General features: G+C 51.6%; 1 protein-coding gene across 1 annotated transcript in view; it reads right to left on the bottom strand.

Moving 5' to 3' along the window:
• Positions 1-23641, bottom strand: part of LOC121274108 (glutamate receptor ionotropic, kainate 5-like) — a gene marked incomplete at its 3' end in the record, with an annotated part of 576200 nt that overhangs the window by 371704 nt on the left and 180855 nt on the right. The window contains exon 8 of the mRNA XM_041181261.1: positions 8237-8389. Coding sequence (XP_041037195.1) covers positions 8237-8389 — 153 coding nt within the window. The remainder of the gene's footprint in view (positions 1-8236; positions 8390-23641) is intronic.

Raw genomic sequence — 23641 nt, 5'->3', positions numbered from 1 at the left:
TATTGCTCACCAGGAACACAGCTCACCAGGAACACAGCTCACCAAGGGCAAACCTCAACAGGAACCCAGCTCACCAGGGGCACACCTCACCAGGAACACAGCTCACCAGGAACACAGCTCACCAGGAACACAGCTCACCAGGGGCACAGCTCACCAAGGGCACAGCTCACCAAGGGCACAACTCACCAGGAATATAGCTCACCAGGAACACTGCTCACCAGGAACACAGCTCACCAGGAACACAGCTCACCAGGAACACTGCTCACCAGGAACACACCTCACCAGGAACACAGCTCACCAGGAACACAGCTCACCAGGAACACAACTCACCAAGGGCACAGCTCACCAAGGGCACAGCTCACCAGGAATATTGCTCACCAGGAATATTGCTCACCAGGAACACAGCTCACCAGGAACACAGCTCACCAAGGGCAAACCTCAACAGGAACACAGCTCACCAGAAACACAGCTCACCATGGGCACACCTCACCAGGAACACAGCTCACCGGGAACACACCTCACAGGGAACACAGCTCACAGGGAACACAACTCACCCAGAACACAGCTCACCAAGGGCACAGCTCACCAGGGGCACAGCTCACCAGGAACACAACTCACCATGAACACAGCTCACCAGGAACACAGCTCACCAGGAGCACACCTCACCAGGAACACAGCTCACCAGGAACACAGCTCACCAGGAACACTGCTCACCAGGAACACAGCTCACCAGGAACACATCTCACCAGGAACACATCTCACCAGGAACACAGCTCACCAGGAACACAGTTCACCAGAAACACAGCTCAACATGGGCACACCTCACCAGGAACACAGCTCACCGGAAACACACCTCACAGGGAACACAGCTCACCCAGAACACAGCTCACCCAGAACACAGCTCACCAAGGGCACAGCTTACCAGGGGCACAGCTCACCAGGAACACAACTCACCATGAACACAGCTCACCAGGAACACAGTTCACCAGGAACACAACTCACCAGGAATACAGCTCACCAGGAACACAGCTCATCAGGAACACAGCTCACCAGGGGCACACCTCACCAGGAACACAGCTCACCAGGAACACAGCTCACCAAGGGCACAGGTCACCAGAAACACAGCTCACCAAGGGCAAACCTCAACAGGAACACTGCTCACCAAGGGCAAACCTCACCAGGAACACAGCTCACCAAGGGTACAGCTCACCAGGGGCACAGCTCAACAGGAACACAACTCACCATGTACACAGCTCACCAGGAACACACCTCACCAGGAACACAGCTCACCAGGAACACAGCTCACCAGGAACACAACTCACCAAGGGCACAGCTCACCAAGGGCACAGCTCACCAGGAATATTGCTCACCAGGAATATTGCTCACCAGGAACACAGCTCACCAGGAACACAGCTCACCAAGGGCAAACCTCAACAGGAACACAGCTCACCAGAAACACAGCTCACCATGGGCACACCTCACCAGGAACACAGCTCACCGGGAACACACCTCACAGGGAACACAGCTCACAGGGAACACAACTCACCCAGAACACAGCTCACCAAGGGCACAGCTCACCAGGGGCACAGCTCACCAGGAACACAACTCACCATGAACACAGCTCACCAGGAACACAGCTCACCAGGAGCACACCTCACCAGGAACACAGCTCACCAGGAACACAGCTCACCAGGAACACTGCTCACCAGGAACACAGCTCACCAGGAACACATCTCACCAGGAACACATCTCACCAGGAACACAGCTCACCAGGAACACAGTTCACCAGAAACACAGCTCAACATGGGCACACCTCACCAGGAACACAGCTCACCGGAAACACACCTCACAGGGAACACAGCTCACCCAGAACACAGCTCACCCAGAACACAGCTCACCAAGGGCACAGCTTACCAGGGGCACAGCTCACCAGGAACACAACTCACCATGAACACAGCTCACCAGGAACACAGTTCACCAGGAACACAACTCACCAGGAATACAGCTCACCAGGAACACAGCTCATCAGGAACACAGCTCACCAGGGGCACACCTCACCAGGAACACAGCTCACCAGGAACACAGCTCACCAAGGGCACAGGTCACCAGAAACACAGCTCACCAAGGGCAAACCTCAACAGGAACACTGCTCACCAAGGGCAAACCTCACCAGGAACACAGCTCACCAAGGGTACAGCTCACCAGGGGCACAGCTCAACAGGAACACAACTCACCATGTACACAGCTCACCAGGAACACAGCTCACCAGGAACACAGCTCACCAGGGGCACAGCTCACCAAGGGCACAGCTCACCAAGGGCACAACTCACCAGGAATATTGCTCACCAGGAATATTGCTCACCAGGAACACAGCTCACCAGGAACACAGCTCACCAAGGGCAAACCTCAACAGGAACACAGCTCACCAGAAACACAGCTCACCATGGGCACACCTCACCAGGAACACAGCTCACCAGGGGCACACCTCACCAGGAACACAGCTCACCAGGAACACAGCTCACCAGGAACACAGCTCACCAGGGGCACAGCTCACCAAGGGCACAGCTCACCAAGGGCACAACTCACCAGGAATATAGCTCACCAGGAACACTGCTCACCAGGAACACTGCTCACCAGGAACACAGCTCATCAGGAACACAGCTCACCAGGAACACACCTCACCAGGAGCACAGCTCACCAGGAACACAGCTCACCAGGAACACAGCTCACCAGGAACACAACTCACCAAGGGCACAGCTCACCAAGGGCACAGCTCACCAGGAATATTGCTCACCAGGAATATTGCTCACCAGGAACACAGCTCACCAGGAACACTGCTCACCAGGAACACACCTCACCAGGAACACAGCTCACCAGGAACACAGCTCACCAGGAACACAACTCACCAAAGGCACAGCTCACCAAGGGCACAGCTCACCAGGAATATTGCTCACCAGGAATATTGCTCACCAGGAACACAGCTCACCAGGAACACAGCTCACCAAGGGCAAACCTCAACAGGAACCCAGCTCACCAGGGGCACACCTCACCAGGAACACAGCTCACCAGGAACACAGCTCACCAGGAACACAGCTCACCAGGGGCACAGCTCACCAAGGGCACAGCTCACCAAGGGCACAACTCACCAGGAATATAGCTCACCAGGAACACTGCTCACCAGGAACACAGCTCACCAGGAACACAGCTCACCAGGAACACTGCTCACCAGGAACACACCTCACCAGGAACACAGCTCACCAGGAACACAGCTCACCAGGAACACAACTCACCAAGGGCACAGCTCACCAAGGGCACAGCTCACCAGGAATATTGCTCACCAGGAATATTGCTCACCAGGAACACAGCTCACCAGGAACACAGCTCACCAAGGGCAAACCTCAACAGGAACACAGCTCACCAGAAACACAGCTCACCATGGGCACACCTCACCAGGAACACAGCTCACCGGGAACACACCTCACAGGGAACACAGCTCACAGGGAACACAACTCACCCAGAACACAGCTCACCAAGGGCACAGCTCACCAGGGGCACAGCTCACCAGGAACACAACTCACCATGAACACAGCTCACCAGGAACACAGCTCACCAGGAGCACACCTCACCAGGAACACAGCTCACCAGGAACACAGCTCACCAGGAACACATCTCACCAGGAACACATCTCACCAGGAACACAACTCACCAGGAACACAGTTCACCAGAAACACAGCTCACCATGGGCACACCTCACCAGGAACACAGCTCACCGGAAACACACCTCACAGGGAACACAGCTCACCCAGAACACAGCTCACCCAGAACACAGCTCACCAAGGGCACAACTTACCAGGGGCACAGCTCACCAGGAACACAACTCACCATGAACACAGCTCATCAGGAACACAGCTCACCAGGAACACAACTCACCAGGAATACAGCTCACCAGGAACACAGCTCATCAGGAACACAGCTCACCAGGGGCACACCTCACCAGGAACACAGCTCACCAGGAACACAGCTCACCAAGGGCACAGGTCACCAGAAACACAGCTCACCAAGGGCAAACCTCAACAGGAACACTGCTCACCAAGGGCAAACCTCACCAGGAACACAGCTCACCAAGGGTACAGCTCACCAGGGGCACAGCTCAACAGAAACACAACTCACCATGTACACAGCTCACCAGGAACACAGCTCACCAGGAACACAGCTCACCAGGGGCACAGCTCACCAAGGGCACAGCTCACCAAGGGCACAACTCACCAGGAACACTGCTCACCAGGAACACAGCTCACGAGGAACACAGCTCACCAGGAACACTGCTCACCAGGAACACACCTCACCAGGAACACAGCTCACCAGGAACACAGCTCACCAGGAACACAACTCACCAAGGGCACAGCTCACCAAGGGCACAGCTCACCAGGAATATTGCTCACCAGGAATATTGCACACCAGGAACACAGCTCACCAGGAACACAGCTCACCAAGGGCAAACCTCAACAGGAACACAGCTCACCAGAAACACAGCTCACCATGGGCACACCTCACCAGGAACACAGCTCACCAGAGGCACACCTCACCAGGAACACAGCTCACCAGGAACACAGCTCACCAGGAACACAGCTCACCAGGGGCACAGCTCACCAAGGGCACAGCTCACCAAGGGCACAACTCACCAGGAATATAGCTCACCAGGAACACAGCTCACCAGGAACACTGCTCACCAGGAACACAGCTCACCAGGAACACAGCTCACCAGGAACACACCTCACCAGGAGCACAGCTCACCAGGAACACAGCTCACCAGGAACACAGCTCACCAGGAACACAACTCACCAAGGGCACAGCTCACCAAGGGCACAGCTCACCAGGAATATTGCTCACCAGGAATATTGCTCACCAGGAACACAGCTCACCAGGAACACAGCTCACCAAGGGCAAACCTCAACAGGAACACAGCTCACCAGAAACACAGCTCACCATGGGCACACCTCACCAGGAACACAGCTCACCGGGAACACACCTCACAGGGAACACAGCTCACAGGGAACACAACTCACCCAGAACACAGCTCACCAAGGGCACAGCTCACCAGGGGCACAGCTCACCAGGAACACAACTCACCATGAACACAGCTCACCAGGAACACAGCTCACCAGGGGCACACCTCACCAGGAACACAGCTCACCAGGAACACAGCTCACCAGGAACACTGCTCACCAGGAACACAGCTCACCAGGAACACATCTCACCAGGAACACAGCTCACCAGGAACACTGTTCACCAGAAACACAGCTCACCATGGGCACACCTCACCAGGAACACAGCTCACCGGAAACACACCTCACAGGGAACACAGCTCACCCAGAACACAGCTCACCCAGAACACAGCTCACCAAGGGCACAGCTTACCAGGGGCACAGCTCACCAGGAACACAACTCACCATGAACACAGCTCACCAGGAACACAGCTCACCAGGAACACAGCTCACCAGGAACACAACTCACCAGGAATACAGCTCACCAGGAACACAACTCACCATGAACACAGCTCACCAGGAACACAGCTCACCAGGAACACAGCTCACCAGGAACACAACTCACCAGGAATACAGCTCACCAGGAACACAGCTCACCAGGAACACAGCTCACCAGGAACACAGCTCACCAGGAACACAGCTCACCAGGGGCACACCTCACCAGGAACACAGCTCACCAGGAACACAGCTCACCAAGGGCACAGGTCACCAGAAACACAGCTCACCAAGGGCAAACCTCAACAGGAACACAGCTCACCAGGGGCACAGCTCACCAAGGGCACAGCTCACCAAGGGCACAACTCACCAGGAATATAGCTCACCAGGAACACAGCTCACCAGGAACACTGCTCACCAGGAACACAGCTCACCAGGAACACAGCTCACCAGGAACACACCTCACCAGGAGCACAGCTCACCAGGAACACAGCTCACCAGGAACACAGCTCACCAGGAACACAACTCACCAAGGGCACAGCTCACCAAGGGCACAGCTCACCAGGAATATTGCTCACCAGGAATATTGCTCACCAGGAACACAGCTCACCAGGAACACAGCTCACCAAGGGCAAACCTCAACAGGAACACAGCTCACCAGAAACACAGCTCACCATGGGCACACCTCACCAGGAACACAGCTCACCGGGAACACACCTCACAGGGAACACAGCTCACAGGGAACACAACTCACCCAGAACACAGCTCACCAAGGGCACAGCTCACCAGGGGCACAGCTCACCAGGAACACAACTCACCATGAACACAGCTCACCAGGAACACAGCTCACCAGGGGCACACCTCACCAGGAACACAGCTCACCAGGAACACAGCTCACCAGGAACACTGCTCACCAGGAACACAGCTCACCAGGAACACATCTCACCAGGAACACAGCTCACCAGGAACACTGTTCACCAGAAACACAGCTCACCATGGGCACACCTCACCAGGAACACAGCTCACCGGAAACACACCTCACAGGGAACACAGCTCACCCAGAACACAGCTCACCAAGGGCACAGCTTACCAGGGGCACAGCTCACCAGGAACACAACTCACCATGAACACAGCTCACCAGGAACACAGCTCACCAGGAACACAGCTCACCAGGAACACAACTCACCAGGAATACAGCTCACCAGGAACACAGCTCACCAGGAACACAGCTCACCAGGAATACAGCTCACCAGGAACACAGCTCACCAGGAACACAGCTCACCAGGAACACAGCTCACCAGGAACACAGCTCACCAGGAATACAGCTCACCAGGAACACAGCTCACCAGGAACACAGCTCACCAGGGGCACACCTCACCAGGAACACAGCTCACCAGGAACACAGCTCACCAAGGGCACAGGTCACCAGAAACACAGCTCACCAAGGGCAAACCTCAACAGGAACACAGCTCACCAGGAGCACAGCTCACCAGGAACACAGCTCACCAGGAACACAGCTCACCAGCAGCATTGCTCACCAGGAACACTGCTCACCTGGAGCACAGCTCACCAGGGGCACAGTTCACCAGGCGCATAGCTCACCAGGAGCATTGCTCACCAGGAACACTGCTCACCAGGGACACAGCTCACCAGGAACACAGCTCACCAGGAACACAGCTCACCAAGGGCAAACCTCAACAGGAACACAGCTCACCAGGAACACAGCTCACCAGGAACACAGCTCACCAGGGACACAGCTCACCAGGAACACAGCTCACCAGGGACACAGCTCACCAGGAACACTGTTCACCAGGGGCACAGCTCACCAGGAACACGGCTCACCAGGAACACATCTCACCAGGAACACAGCTCACCAGGAACACAGCTCACCAGGAACACTGCTCACCAGGGGCACAGCTCACCAGGAACACTGCTCACCAGGAGCATTGCTCACCAGGAACACAGCTCACCTGGAGCACAGCTCACCAGGGGCACAGTTAACCAGTCGCATAGCTCACCAGGAGCATTGCTCACCAGGAACACTGCTCACCAGGGACACAGCTCACCAGGAACACAGCTCACCAGGAACACAGCTCACCAAGGGCAAACCTCAACAGGAACACAGCTCACCAGGGACACAGCTCACCAGGAACACAGCTCACCAGGGACACAGCTCACCAGGAACACTGTTCACCAGGGGCACAGCTCACCAGGAACACGGCTCACCAGGAACACATCTCACCAGGAACACAGCTCACCAGGAACACAGCTCACCAGGAACACTGCTCACCAGGGGCACAGCTCACCAGGAACACTGCTCACCAGGAGCATTGCTCACCAGGAACACAGCTCACCTGGAGCACAGCTCACCAGGGGCACAGTTAACCAGGCGCATAGCTCACCAGGAGCATTGCTCACCAGGAACACTGCTTACCAGGAACACACCTCACCAGGAACACAGCTCACCAGGAACACTGCTCACCAGGAACACACCTCACCAGGAACACACCTCACCAGGAACACAGCTCACCAGGAACACAGCTCACCAGGAACACAGCTCACCAGGGACACAGCTCACCAGGAACACAGCCCACCAGGGGCACACCTCACCAGGAACACAGTTCACCAGGGGCACACCTCATGAGTGTTTTGTGCTAGTAATCTTTCCACTATATTCATTGATATGGTTATTCTTCCAGCCGTGTGAAACGCTGGCAATTCCCTCCGGCCCCATCTGTGGCACTGCCCATACTCACTGTGCGTAGGTAGTTCATGAGGCTGGTCCCATGCTGCCAGATCTGTGAGGTTGTACACGATAGGGGTCTCAGACCAATCTCTTGGCTGCGATTCAACTCCCGGACTGCATTCACCACCACGTGGACTGCATCAAACATCAGTGCAGAGGGAAGCTGCAATCAGAGGCATGAGCTGTCACAGAAATACAAGGACTGAAGGAACACTGCAAGGTACAGAGCCCGAGAGCGAGTGGGTCACAGAGAGCATGAGGGAATGACAGGGAGATAGTGAGAGATACAGCTGGAGACACCGAGAGAGAGAGAGAGAGAGAGAGGCAGAGACAGAGAGATAGGGAGAGAGAGAAAGAGAGAGAGAGAGGGGGAGAAATGGGGGTGGGTGTGTGGAGACACGGAGAGAGACAGAGACACAGAGAGAGAGAGAGACACACACGTACAGAAGAGAGGGGAGAGAGACAGAGACAATGATAGGGGCAGACACAGGGACAGTGAGAGAAAGAGTGACAGACACAGAGAGAGCAATTAAGAGAGAGGGTGAGAGACACAGAGAGAGTGAGAGAGAAAGAGGGAGAGACAAAGAGACATAGAGAGAGACACAGGAGAGACAGAATGAGGGAGAGACAGACAGACAGAGAGAGACGGAGACAGACAGAGCGTAATAAACTCGGGGTTCAGGACAGGTTCCTTGTTAAGCTTTATATACAGACTCCAGGTGAAGCTACATGCTTGTTCCCAGACCCACACAAAACAGCTCAGCCCAGAAAATTCCCCGCACTTAGAGCTGATTCGTCTAAATATTCACATGGCTCCCATACCAGTAAGAAATGGTTTCACTTACAGTTACTACATTCCTCCCCCTTTAACTTTGTTTTACCTCCTTACTTACAAAAACATCTCAGCCCATATTGTATCCAGTCCATGTCACTTTAAATTTTGTCTTTGAGGAGGTTTTCGGATTCGGGTGGAGTGACGCAACCCTCCAACTGGAGGTTCTTCCACAGGATCGACTGGCACAGGAACTGCAGCTTCAGGGACATCCCTGGACACCGGCAGTTCAGAACCATTTACTTCAGCAGAGACATCGGGTATGTCGATTCTTTGTCAATCTGGCCCCTCAAGTGTCAAAGTTTCAGCTTGGATTTCAGGTGGATTAACTGGTTGTTGGAGAGTTTCTCGACATCTGAGATGATCCATGTGTTTCCTAACAATCCCCTTTTCCACTTCCACTTGATATGGTAACGGGTCCTGTTTTAGGAGCGATTGTACCAGGGACCAATCTCGGCCTAGTTGCAAAATTTCGTACAGAAACTGTCTCTCCCACAGTAAAACTCTCGACCTTTACAGTGAACGTCATGGTTCCCTTTGCAACTCCTGTGGTTTCTCTCCACCATTCCCTCCTCCTCTACACTAGGGAATACTAGTCTCAGTCTCGCACAAAGTCAGCGTCTCATTAACAATTCTGAAGGTGTTAAACCAGTGTCCGTTTGACAGCAGAACAGGAATCTTGAAATTGGTGTTTCTAACATTCCCTCTGATGGTTTCTTCATGCCTGTTTTAAAGGATTGTACTGCTCCTTCTGCTAACCCATGGGACGAGGGATGGATAAGATGTTGTTCTGGTGTGTTTCATCCCAATTGGTTCATGGGTCTTTGGAATTCAGCCTGAGTGAAAGCTGTACCATTGTCTGACACAGTAACTTCAGGTAAACCGTGAACACTGAAACTCTGGCACAGTTCTGTAATGGTTGCAGACCAAGTAGGTGATCTCATTTCAAACACGCCCATCCATTTGGAATGTGCATCGATAATCACCAGAAACATGGTACCTAGAAATAGACTGGCACAGGCTGTGTGTAAGTCTAACCAAGGGTCAACCAGGCCACTCTCACAGATGCAGTGGAGCTGAAACAGGCAACTTCTGCTGTTCCTGACACAGGAGACAGTCTTTCACCATTTTCTCGATATCACTGTCTACACCTGGTCACCGGATGTAATGTCGTGTGAGCATCTTCGTTTTCAAAATGCCAGGATGTGCCCTGTGAAGGTCTTCCAGTAATGGTTCTCTTCCCTGCACAGAGATAACAACTCTTGCTCCCCATCACAAGATACCATCTTGACAACACAGTTCAGATCGATGTACAAAGGATGGGTTCAATTCAACAGGGACTTTGCCATTTTACCACCCCTGCTATACCTATTCATGGACTGTTGCTAAAATTGGATCCCGATTTGTCCAATGGTCTATCTGTCGCATGTAGACTGGTGAGGAGTCCAGGGAATTCAATGCGAGTATTACCTCTTGAGGTACTGGAACATGTGTCATACCATTGGCCAAAGGGAGATGACTGAGGGCATGTGCATTTGCTAATACACCCCCCGATGGTGGATAAAATTGTACTTGTAATCCGACAAAATTAAAGCCTATCTGTGAATTCCAGCAGAGGCTATCGGTGGGATTGCCTTACCTTCACTAAACTACCCCACCAGTGGCTTGTGATCTGACACTATGGTGAAGTGTCGACTATACTGATGGAACTTCTTTACTCCAAATACGATAGATAAGCTTCTTTTCTCAATTTGTGAGTAACCACTCTCAGCCGCAGAAAGGGTCTGGATACATATCCTGTTGATCTTTCAGATCCATCCTCCATCTTGTGTGCCAACGCTGCTCCCTCCTCTGTAGGGAGATGCACCGCAAGTGAGTGTCAATTCTTTCGATGGGTCATAGCGCGCTAGCAGACACAGCGAGTGTAAAAGCCTCTTAACTCTAGCAAAGGCTTCCTCTTGCTGTCCCTTCCTGGACCATCTGTGGTTCTTCTTCAATAGGAAGTGTAAAGGGGCTATCACAGTAGGTAGGCTAGGCAAAAACTGATGGTGAGAGTTTACTATGCCCATAAAAGACTTGAGCTCCATGGTAGGAGGGGGTGCATACCTGATTGACCTGACTTCCTCCTCTAATGGGTGCACCCCCTAGGTATTCACTCGATTCCCCAGAGACGCAACTTCCTTTGCTTGGAAGGTGCACTCCTTTTTAAACGGACTCCAGCCTCCAAAAATCTCTTCAGAAGCATTTCCAGATTTGCCGCATGCTCTGCTTCTGTGGATCTTGTGATGAGGTGCACTGTAACCCAGGGTGAAGGGGTGGGGGGTCCTTTGCTGTAAGCTTTCCATGGCTCTTTGGAAAACTGAACAGGTACAGGACACCCCCCGAAGGGGAGGCGTGTGTACCGGTACAGGCCTTCTGCCTGTTCATGCTGACATAGTCTCTTGACGTGTTGTCCAACTCGAGCTGTTGTTCCGCGTAGGTCATGTCCAGTTTAGTGCCGGGTCTTCCTCCTGTGAGTTTAGCGTACAGGTCTTCAATCCTTGGGATTGGGTACTTGTCTAATTTCACAATCTTCTTCAACATTAATTTTTAATCTCCGCAGATGTGAATGGTTTGGTCCGGTTTTAGCCTAGAGGCTATGGGTGCTGACCACTCTGAAAACTGGACTGGCTGGATTATTCCTAGCTTCTCTAAATGACATAATTCCACATCTGCCTCTTCTCTTAGAGTGTAAGGTACAGGTCTTGCCTTAAAAAACCAGGGTCCATATCTATTTTAGCTTGTAGGCCCTGGAATTCCCCCCAACTCATCTCAGGATGCCCTGTCAGAGTTTCTCAGCAACTCTGGACTTCCTCCAGCCCCTGACCTGAGCAAGTTCTGACCAGCTTAGTTTGATCTCTTTCAATCAATCACAGCCCAGAAGGTGAGGTCCTTCACCTGTTACAACAATGATTGGCAGCTGGGCTGTCTGTTGCCTGTAGGAGACAGGTACAGAGGTGATGCCTTTCGCCTGTACTGCTTCTCCTGTATTTGTTTTTAACTGAGCAGCGGGTTTTCCCCAAACTCAATGGCTGGCTACCTTCTTGGAGGTATTGAAAGACTTCTTCTCCCTCCTCTGTGCTCGATGCTCCTGTGTTCACCTCCATGACAACAGGTTTTCCATTTACTCAAAGGGTAACAGTGATTGGTTCAGTTTTCCTGCTCTCCAGATTATGTGGGGAATAAACGTCTGCCTCAGTAACTCCTGCCTCATCTATACTGTGCACTTCATTTAACCTTGACCTGATGTCTGAATGGCTGTTTGGATCCAATCCTGCACTGGTTGACAACATGACCTTTTTTGTGGTGCTAGTGGTACTCTGGCCTCTTTAAATCTGCAGATTTTGGGTGCATGATTCTCCCCCCACAACGGTAACCCTAACTCCTGGATTACTGGGTGGGCTGTTTCCAGGATTTGGTCTTGTTTTCCCAGCGGTGGGGACCCTGTCCCGCTTTGCGGTAGCCTTGCTGATCTTCTCACCATCCCCTCCGCCCTAGTGGCACCATGTTGCACACTCTGCAGAGCCCGCAAGTCTCCCTCAGCGCTCTCCACCACCAGCGCTGTCTCTCTGGAGCGCTTCAGGACTATCCCAGCTCCTGCCAGCGAACAGCGCTGAATGGTGCCGTTGTTTATGTCACAAACTAAACTTCACGAAACGTTGTCGAATGTTCCACCAAAGTCACAACGTTCTGTTAACTGTTTTAACTTTGTGATCGACCCACGGGGGGAACTTGCTCCAGAATTATGACCGCTGAGCGTTTAGGCTGAAAATAAGACCCCTTCATGAGGTCAACTAGCTCTGCAAAGGGCCTGGAATTTGGCCTAAATGCTCAGAGCCGTCAAGCTACAGATTAGGTTACAGGCTTTGCTCCCACAGAAGCCTCTTCTGTTTCTCCTCTGCCGTTATTTCACTAACTACAACGTAGAACCTTAACCACTCAGCGTACTGATTCATGTCCTCGATGGGTGAGTCGCACGGGTCAGTTCTGTCATAGAGAGGCACCGGTGATGAGTACACGTTGTATCTTTCTTCCCTTAAAGTAAATCAAAACACTCTCAGCCGCGAGGTGAGGTGCTATGTCGGTGATATTTATCCTCGGCGCCAGTTGGATTAAAACTCGGAGCATGCAGGACGGGTTTCTTGTAAGAAGGAGTGAACTTTGTTTACAGAATCCAGGTGAGGCTACATGCTGGATAAAAGCGAAATACTGCGGACACTGGAAATCAGAAACAAAAACAGAAAATGCTGGAAAAACTCAGCAGGTCTGACAGCCTCTGTGGAGAAAGAAACAGAGTTAACGTCTCGAGTCCGTGTGACTCTTCTTCAGAGCTGAAGGGAAGTAGAAATGTGGTGAAATTTATACTGTTTTGTGGGGGGTGAAGATGGATAGAAGGCCAACGATAGGGGGGAGCAAAGGAGAGATTGATAAAGGTGTCATGGACTGAAGGACAAAGGGATTGTTAGTGGCAGTGACTGAATAAGGTGCTGATAGCAGCAAAGGTACAAAAGCAGAATGTGATAATAGCAGAACAAGAGTAAACACTCTGGAAAGAACAACATGAACCAGTAACAGGTGGCGCTTGTGGGAGAGCGGTGGGGAGAGGGGACAGTGGCCGGGGTAAAGGATGGAAAATGGGATAAAAAGGAGGATTAAGAAGAGGATAAAACAATGAACAAATCAATAAAAATAAAAATGAATCAAAATAAAAATAAGTGGATAAAAAATAGAAAGGAATTTTGACCGATCGTGTCAGCTTGCTCCTGCCCCACGGAACTCATTTCTCGTTATCTTGACTCCCTTCTCTCTCCCCTTGTCCAGTCCCTTCCCACCTACATCCGTGATTCCTCTGACACCTCACGTCACATCAACAATTTCCAGTTCCCTGGCCCCAACCGCTTCCTCTTCACCATGGACGTCCAACCCCTCTACACCTCCATCCCCCACCAGGATGGTCTGAGGGCCCTTAGATTCTTCCTCGAACAGAGGCCCGAACAATCCCCATCCACCACTACTCTCCTCGGTCTGGCTGAACTTGTTTTCACGCTGAACAATTTCTCCTTAAACTCCTCTCACTTCCTCCAAATAAAAGGTGTGGCTATGGGTACCCGCATGGGCCCCAGCTATGCCTGTCTCTTTATGGGGTATGTGGAACATTCCTTGTTCCAGACCTACTCCAGCCCCCTTCCACAACTCTTTCTCCGGTACATCGATGATTACTTCGGTGCTGCTTCATGCTCTTGTCGGGACTTGGAAAAATTTATTAATTTTGCTTCCAATCTCCACCCCTCCATCATTTTCACATAGTCCATCACTGACACTTCCCTTCCCTTCCTTGACCTCTCTGTCTCAATCTCTGGTGATAGACTGTCCACCAATATCCATTACAAGCCTACCGACTCCTACAGCTACCTCGACTACAGCTCCTCACACCCCGCTTCCTGTAAGGACTCCATCCCATTCTCTCAGTTCCTTCACCTCCGTCGCATCTGTTCCGATGATGCTACCTTCAAAAACAGTTCCTCTGACATGTCCTCCTTCTTCCTTAACCGAGGTTTTCCACCCACGGTCGTTGACAGGGCGCTCAACCGTGTCCGGCCCATCTCCCGCGCATCCACCCTCACGCCTTCTCCTCCTTCCCAGAAACATGATAGGGTCCCCCTTGTCCTCACTTATCACCCCACCAGCCTCCACATTCAAAGGATCATCCTCCGCCATTTCCACCAACTCCAGCATGATGCCACCACCAAACACATCTTCCCTTCAACCCCCCCCCCAACGGCATTCCATAAGGATCATTCCCTCTGGGACACCCTGGTCCACTCCTCCATCACCCCCTACTCCTCAACTCCCTCCTACGGCACCTTCCCATGGAACCACAGAAGATGTGACACCTGCCCCTTCACTTCCTCTCTCCTCACCGTCCAAGGGCCCAAATACTCCTTTCAAGTGAAGCAGCATTTCACTTGCATTTCCCCCAACTTAGTCTACTGCATTCGTTGCTCCCAATGTGGTCTCCTCTACATTGGAGAGACCAAACATAAACTGGGCGACCGCTTTGCAGAACACCTGCGGTCTGTCCGCAAGAATGACCCAAACCTCCCTGTCACTTGCCATTTTAACACTCCACCCTGCTCTCTTGCCCACATGTCTGTCCTTGGCTTGTTGCATTGTTCCAGTGAAGCCCAACGCAAACTGGAGGAACAACACCTCATCTTCCGACTAGGCACTTTACAGCCTTCCGGACTGAATATTGAATTCAACAACTTCAGATCATGAACTCTTTCTGCTATGGTCTTGATCCCCTTTTCTAAAAAATTCATTTTTATTTTTATCCACTTATTTTTATTTTTATTCATTTATTCATTGCTTTATCCCCCTTTTTTATCCCCCTTATCCCAATTTCCACCCTTTGTTCCCCACCACTGCCCCCTTCCCCCCACCCCACCACCACAAGGCCCATCTGTTACTGGTTCATGTTGTTCTTTCCAGAGTGTTTACCCTTGTCCTGCTATTGTCACGTTCTGCTTTCGTACCTTTGACACTATCAGCACCTCCTTTAGTCGTCATCACCACCACCAACACTCCCTTTGTCCTTTAGCTCCTGACATCTATCACTGGCCTTCTATCCAGATCCACCTGTTCCACACCCCCCCCTTAAACTGTATAAAGTTCATCACATTCCTACTTCTCTTTATCTCTGAAGAAGGGTCATATGGACTCGAAAGGTTAACTCTGTTTCTCTCTCCCCAGCTGCTGTCAGACCGGCTGAGTTTTCCCAGCATTTTCTATCTTTGTGGCTATACACTTGTTCCCAGACCCAGGCTAGAAATTTCCATCTCTAAGGTTCCCTGCACTTAGGGCTGATTCGTCTATACAGTCACATGATCCCCATTACAGGAAGAAACGGTTTAACTTACAATTACTGCAGAGAGAGAGAGAGAAACAGAGAGAGGCAGAGAGAGAGAAACAGAGAGAGGCAGAGAGAGAGAAACAGAGAGAGGCAGAGAGAGAGAGAAACAGAGAGGCGGAGAGAGAGAGAAACAGAGAGAGGCAGAGAGAGAGAAACAGAGAGAGGCAGAGAGAGAGAGAAACAGAGAGAGGCAGAGAGAGAGAAACAGAGAGAGAGAAACAGAGAGAGATGGATACAAAGAGAGACAGGCAGAGAAGAGACAGACAGACAGACGGACAGAGAGAGACATAGAGAGGGAGACAAGACAGAAAGACAGACAGAGACAGACGGACAGAGAGAAAGAGAGAGACATGGAGAGGGAGACAGAGACAGAAACACACGGACAGAGGGAGAGAAAGAAAGACAGGAAGAGAGGGACAGACTGACAAATAGAGAGAAAGAGAGACAGACAGAGAAAGACAGAGAGATTCAGACAGACAGACAGACAGACATACAGACGGAATCGCAGCATCATTGAATTTTACTTCACTGGTGGAGGCCATTCAGCCCATCATTGCCTTGTTGGCTCTGTGAAAGAGGTGGCCGACGTATGTCACTCCCAGCTGCTCCTTCCCCCATAGCCCGTAAATTCCCCCTTCACCAACTGATCCAATTTCCTTCTAGAAAGTTCCTGTTGAATCTCCTTCCAATGTCCACATTGCAGGTCACCACAGCTTGCTGCAGGAATACATTTCTCCTCATCTCCTTCTCCTGACCCTCCAGCCGCCACAAATAGTTCCTTCCCTTTGTTTTATTCCAACAAAGCTCTTGCTGGTTTGGAAAATCTCGGTTAAATCTCTCCTTCCCCTTCTCTGCTCTCAGGGGAACAATCCCAGCTTGTCCCAATATTCCCGCGGTGGCTGATTCAGTGATCTCGGAAGGTTTAGTATAACTGCTGTCCTCCATGACTGAAAGTACCTCAGACACTTTTATAATAGTCGTCTCATAATTAAAAACCAGCTCGAAAGATTAGCACATGTACTCCCCCAGGCATCAATGGGAATCCCATGGCTTTAGGAAAGTCCGTTAGGTGGGCAGGCCAAAAGGTTGAAGCCCCACTTACTCAAAAGCCAGCCTAAATGTCTCTGAAAAGCATGCGAACCAGGAAATTGGGAATAGGGAAGAAATTCAATCCAGGGAAGTGTGAGGTAATGCATTTGGGGAGGGTAAACAAAGCAAGGGGATTACTCAGTCAACAGGCAGATGTTGAGAGGTGTTGAGGGAGTGAGAGACCCCGGAGCGCATACCCACAGGTCCCTGAAAGTGTCAGGACGGGTGGATAAGGCAGTAAGAAAGCATATGGAATGTTTTCCTTTATTGGGGATACAAAAGCAGGGATGTGATGCAGGGACTGTACAAAACGCTGGTTAGGCCCCAGCTGGAATTCTGTGTACAGTTCTGGTCACCACATTACAGGATGGACATCATTGCTCTGGAGAGAGTGTGGAGGAGATTTACAAGAATGTTGCCAGGGCTGGAAAATTGCAGCTATGAGGAGAGATCAGACAGGCTGGGGTGGTTTTCCTTGGAACAGAGGAGGCTGAGGGGTGACCTGATTGAGGTGTACAAAATTATGAGGGGCCAAGATAGGGTAAACAGGAAAGACCTGGTTCCCCTAGCGGAGAGGTCAATGACCAGGGGGCACAGATTTAAGGGGATTGGTGGAAGGATTAGGGGGGACGTGAGGAGAAACCTGTTCATCCAGAAGGGTGGTGTGTTCCCCCAGAGGGTGGTGTGTTCCCCCAGAGGGTGGTAGGTTCCCCCAGAGGGTGGTGTGTTCCCCCAGAGGGTGGTAGGTTCCCCCAGAGGGTGGTGTGTTCCCCCAGAGGGTGGTGTGTTTCCCAGAGAGTGGTGTGTTCCCCCCAGAGGGTGGTGTGTTCCCCCAGAGGGTGGTGTGTTCCCCCCAGAGGGTGGTGTGTTCCCCCAGAGGGTGGTGTGTTCCCCCAGAGGGTGGTGTGTTCCCCCCAGAGGGTGGTGTGTTCCCCCAGAGGGTGGTGTGTTCCCCCCAGAGGGTGGTGTGTTCCCCCAGAGGGTGGTGTGTTCCCCCCAGAGGGTGGTGTGTTCCCCCAGAGGGGTGGTGTGTTCCCCCAGAGGGTGGTGTGTTCCCCCCAGAGGGTGGTGTGTTCCCCCAGAGGGGTGGTGTGTTCCCCCAGAGGGTGGTGTGTTCCCCCAGAGGGGTGGTGTGTTCCCCCAGAGGGTGGTGTGTTCCCCCAGAGGGTGGTGGGTTCCCCCAGAGGGTGTTGGGTTCCCCCCAGAGGGGTGGTGGGATCCCCCCAGAGGGTGGTGTGTTCCCCCAGAGGGTGGTGTGTCCCCCCAGAGGGTGGTAGGTGTCTGGAGTTCACTGCCTAAGTTGGTGGTTGAAGCTGAAATGCTCGATTCATTTAAACAGAACCTGGATCTGCAGCTGAAGCGCTGGAACCTGCAAGGATACCGAGCAGGGGCTGGAAAGTGGGATTAAAAATGAGCAGCTAGTTTATTTTTCTCCCTTTCTCGGCTGGCGCAGACACGATGGGCTCTTTCTGTGCCGTAATGTTTCTATGGTTCAACTGCTCTAAATAAGAATACAGGCTTCCTGGGAGAAATGAAGGGTCAAGAATGATGATTTTGCTCCCTTACTTCAGAAGTTAAAGGCTTTAAAAGCGAGCCGGTGTTAGAGTGCTGCAATGGCTCAAAGCAAGCAGACATCCGGCCATTGAGAATTGAATATCAAGGCCTGGCTGTCAGGTGAAAGGTCAGATGGCTGTGACCCTTAGCCACAAGGGATAAGAGGTAACCGACACCCTTGACCTCTGGCACAACCAAAGCACATCTTCACCGAGTGGAAAAGCAGGTGTACAACTGGGTAAAAAGTAGGAAAGATCCCACAGTAGGACAGCCAGGTACCCCTCAGGGAGGGTCCTCCAAGCTCAGGTGATGTACACGTGGCAGCAGCAGCTGGTGAGGGTTAATCGTTGAGTGGCAAGTCATCCTTAACTGCAACAGCTTCACCCACTGGACTCCAGGAGGAGGTTGGAGCTCCCTCTGGTCTTCCCATGGCTGGGCTAGAAGGCACCGAAATGGGAGGCACTGGAGACGATGGGGATCCTTCACTGGAGGAGCTCCTAGACCGATGCTGGCTTTCTCCCTGATTAAAAAGGTTATGAGAAAGAGGTCATCGTACCAACGGGTGAGCCGATAGGGGGTGAGGTCTGAGAGATGGTCACACTGTTTGAATCTACAGCCGAAGAGGGTCTGTTGTTTTTTCTCCTGAGGAGATAGCTGTGTTTGCTGTCAAGTAGCGGAATTCGTATACTGATCCCACTGAACCCAGCAAGGAGAAGCATTGTCTATCGTTGGTTAGCAAACCGCAGAGATTCACTGAAAGGTCAACGCTGGCAGCTGTGGGAAAAAGCAATTACAGATGTGTCGAGCAGCTTCAGCTTTGCATGCTGGACAGCAGAAGCACCAGGTTAGCACGTTCCTGTATGCAGTGGGGCCTATTGCAGACAGTGAGCAGAAGCATCAGGTTAGCATGTTCCTGTATGCAGTGGGGCCTATTGCAGACAGTGAGCAGAAGCACTAGGTTAGCACGTTCCTGTATGCAGTGGGGCCTATTGCAGACAGTGAGCAGAAGCACCAGGTTAGCACGTTCCTGTATGCAGTGGGGCCTATTGCAGGCAGTGAGCAGAAGCAACAGGTTAGCACGTTCCTGAATGGAGTGGGGCCTATTGCAGACAGTGAGCAGAAGCAACAGGTTAGCTCGTTCCTGTATGCAGTGGGGCCTATTGCAGACAGTGATCAAAAGCACCAGGTTAGTACATTCCTGTATGCAGTGGGGCCTGTTGCTGACAGTGAGCAGAAGCAACAGGTTAGTACGTTCCTGTATGTAGTGGGGCCTGTTGCTGACAGTGAGCAGAAGCAACAGGTTAGTACGTTCCTGTATGTAGTGGGGCCTATTGCAGACAGTGAGCAGAAGCAACAGGTTAGTACGTTCCTGTATGTAGTGGGGCCTGTTGCTGATAGTGAGCAGAAGCAACAGGTTAGTACGTTCCTGTATGCGGTGGGGCCTGTTGCTGACAGTGAGATGTCCATGGAGAACAGAAAGCTTGATTCCACATTGGGTCAATCTGCTATAGTGTAGCTGGAACCCATTAGTTTGGATGAAAGTAAGTTGATGCCCACACTTCAATCTCATCAGGAAGCTGTCCTTTGGCGTAGAGGCAAAGGCCAAAACTACAGAGCTCCGACGGCTGAAGAGTCCCTCTAGAGTCAATCCATTGCTGAAGATGGTGTAGTATTAACTCCTCGTGCTGACACTGTCAGTCCATTGCCTAGAGTGAAGCAGTCTCACACTGAAACGAGCTGCAGGTGTGACCACTACCTACAGAAAGTGCCTGTAATACCCTAAGTACACAGCTGTATCGTTCACTGCTGTGTTGAGGACAAAAATGCATTCAACATCTGGGTGAATTGGGGAAGCCATATTTTCTTCACAAACTGCAAAGTCTTCAGGAGTTTTGTCATTTCGCTTCTCATCATCCAGATTTGGTCAAGTCTCAGACACAGAACGCCCTTTTCTGCCCACAATGCAGCAGTGAATGATGCATTGGTGGAATTCTTTGTTGGAGTTGAAGATATTTCATCTCCTCAGGCCTTTCTCCAGTGTGCTGAAAGGGAACAGAAGATTCCTGAAGGAGTGCTAGGCCATCCATGTTGGTCTCTGTGGACAGTGTTGGTCCCTGTGGACAGTTCTGGTCTATGTAGACAGTGTAAGTCTATGTGGACAGTGTTGGTCCATGTAGACAGTGTTGGTCTCTGTAGACAGTGTTGGTCTCTATGGACAGTGTTGGTCTCTATGGACAGTGTTGGTCTCTATAGACAGTGTTGATCTCTGGACAGTGTTGGTCCATGTAGACAGTGTGGATCTCTGTAGACAGTGTTGGTCTCTGTGGGCAGTGTTGGTCTCTGTAGACAGTGTTGGTCCATGTAGACAGTGTTGGTCTCTGTGGACAGTGTTGGTCTCTGTGGACACTGTTGGTCTCTGTAGACAGTGTTGGTCCATGTAGACAGTGTTGGTCTCTGTGGACAGTGTTGGTCTCTGTGGACACTGTTGGTCTCTGTAGACAATGTTGGTCCATGTAGACAGTGTTGGTCTGTGCAGACAGCATTGGTCTCTGTGAACAGCGTTGGTCTCTGTGGACAGTGTTGGTCTCTGTAGACAGTGTTGGTCCATGTAGACAGTGTTGGTCCATATAGACAGTGTTGGTCTCTGTGGACAGTGTTGGTCCATGTAGACAGTGTTGGTCCATATAGACAGCGTTGGTCTCTGTGGACAGTGTTGGTCCACGTAGACAGTGTTGGTCTCTGTGGACAGTGTTGGTCTCTGTGGACAGTGTTGGTCTCTGTGGACAGTGTTGGTCCATGTAGACAGTGTTGGTCTCTGTGGACAGTGTTGGTCCATGTAGACAGTGTTGGTCTCTGTGGACAGTGTTGGTCCATGTAGACAGTGTTGGTCTCTGTGGACAGTGTTGGTCCATGTAGACAGTGTTGGTCTCTGTGGACAGTGTTGGTCCACGTAGACAGTGTTGGTCTCTGTGGACAGTGTTGGTCCATGTAGACAGTGTTGGTCTCTGTGGACAGTGTTGGTCTCTGTGGACAGTGTTGGTCCATGTAGACAGTGTTGGTCTCTGTGGACAGTGTTGGTCTCTGTGAACAGTGTTGGTCCATGTAGACAGTGTTGGTCTCTGAAGGCAAGAGTGTGTGTTTCTCCGTGTCTTAATGTCTTCTCTCTCGATAGTGCAGGAGGTTTACATATGTTCCAAAATGTAATGCAAATAGACTAGGAAAATAGTTTAAGGTTGTTATGAAAATAGTTGAGATGATACTTGGGGGCAGATGTTGAATGATGGCTGAAAAGCTATGGTGATGAGATAGTGATGTAAACCATGATCTAACAGTGTCGTCAGCAGTCATGCTAGACACTGAGAAGAGAAGATGGAATAGTCTGTACTAGGGAAAGATATACTTACCTAGAAGCTTAGAATGTACGGGTGTGAAAATAAAGGAGTTTTTGAAGTAACCTACAGGAGTTGGATCTAAGTCACTCACAAGAGTGGGAAACCTTCCCAGTCCAGAACAGGCCACAAGTTACCCAGAGAGAGATCTAAACAGTACTTAAAGTAGAAACCAAAAAAAAACCCCGACCTTCACTTTCTGACCCTCACCCCCTGGCCCTCACCCTCTTGCCCTCACCCTCTGGCCCTCACTCTCTACACTTCACTCCCTGACCCTAATTCTTTGACCCTCATTCTCTGATCTTCACTCTCTGACCCTCACCCTATACCCTTCACTCCCTGACCCTCACTCACTGACCCTAACTGTTTGACCCTCATTCTCTGATCTTCACTCTCTGACCTTAAATCTCTGATCCTCTCTCTGTGACCTTCACTCATTGACCTACACTCACCCATACCCTGACCCTCTCTCTCTGACCTTCACACATTGACCTACACTCAACCAGACCCTGACCCTCTCCCTCTGACCCTCACTTCCTGACCCTCACTCATTGACCTACACTCACCCATACCCTGACCCTCTCTCTCTGACCCTCTCTCTCTGACCCTCTCTCTCTGACACTCACTCATTGACCTACACTCACCCAGACCCTGACCCTCGCTCTCTGACGCTCACTTCCTGACTCTCACTCATTGACCTACCCTCACCCATACCCTGACCCTCTCTCTCTGACCCTCACTTTCTGACCCTCACTCATTGACCTACCCTCACCCAGACCCTGACCCTCTCTCTCTGACCCTCACTTCCTGACTCTCACTCGTTGACCTTCCCTCACCCACACCCTGACCCTCTCTCTCTGACACTCACTTCCTGACACTCACTTATTGACCTACACTCACCCACACCCTGACCCTCTCTCTCTGACCCTCACTCATTGACCTACACTCACCCAGACCCTGACCCTCTCTCTCTGACCCTCACTCATTGACCTACACTCACCCAAACCCTGACCCTCTCTCTCTGACCCTCACTTTCCGACTCTCACTCATTGACCTACACTCACCCATACCCTGACCCTCTCCCTCTCGCCCTCTCTCTCTGACTCTCACTGATTGACCTACACTCACCCAGACCCTGACCCTCTCCCTCTCACCCTCTCTCTCTGACTCTCACTCCTTGACCTACACTCACCCAGACCCTGATCCTCTCTCTCTAACACTCACTCATTGACCTACACTCACCCAGACCCTGATCCTCTCTCTCTAACACTCATTCATTGACCTACACTCACCCATACCCTGACACTCTCTCTCTGACCCTCATTCTCTGACCCTCTCTCTCTGACTCTCACTCATTGACCTACACTCACTCACACCCTGATCCTCTCTCTCTGACCCTCACTCACTGACCTACACTCACCCAGACCCTGACCCTCTCTCTCTTCCCCTCTCTCTCTGACTCTCACTCATTGCCCTACACTCACTCAGACCCTGACCCTCTCTCTCTTACCCTCACTCATTGCCCTACACTCACCCAGACCCTGACTCTCTCTCTCTGACCCTCACTCTCTGACCCTCACACATTGACCTACACTCACC

This window comes from Carcharodon carcharias, assembly GCF_017639515.1.
Source record: "Carcharodon carcharias isolate sCarCar2 chromosome 29 unlocalized genomic scaffold, sCarCar2.pri SUPER_29_unloc_5, whole genome shotgun sequence".
NCBI lineage: Eukaryota > Metazoa > Chordata > Chondrichthyes > Lamniformes > Lamnidae > Carcharodon > Carcharodon carcharias.
This window is presented reverse-complemented; position numbering and strand designations above follow the sequence as displayed.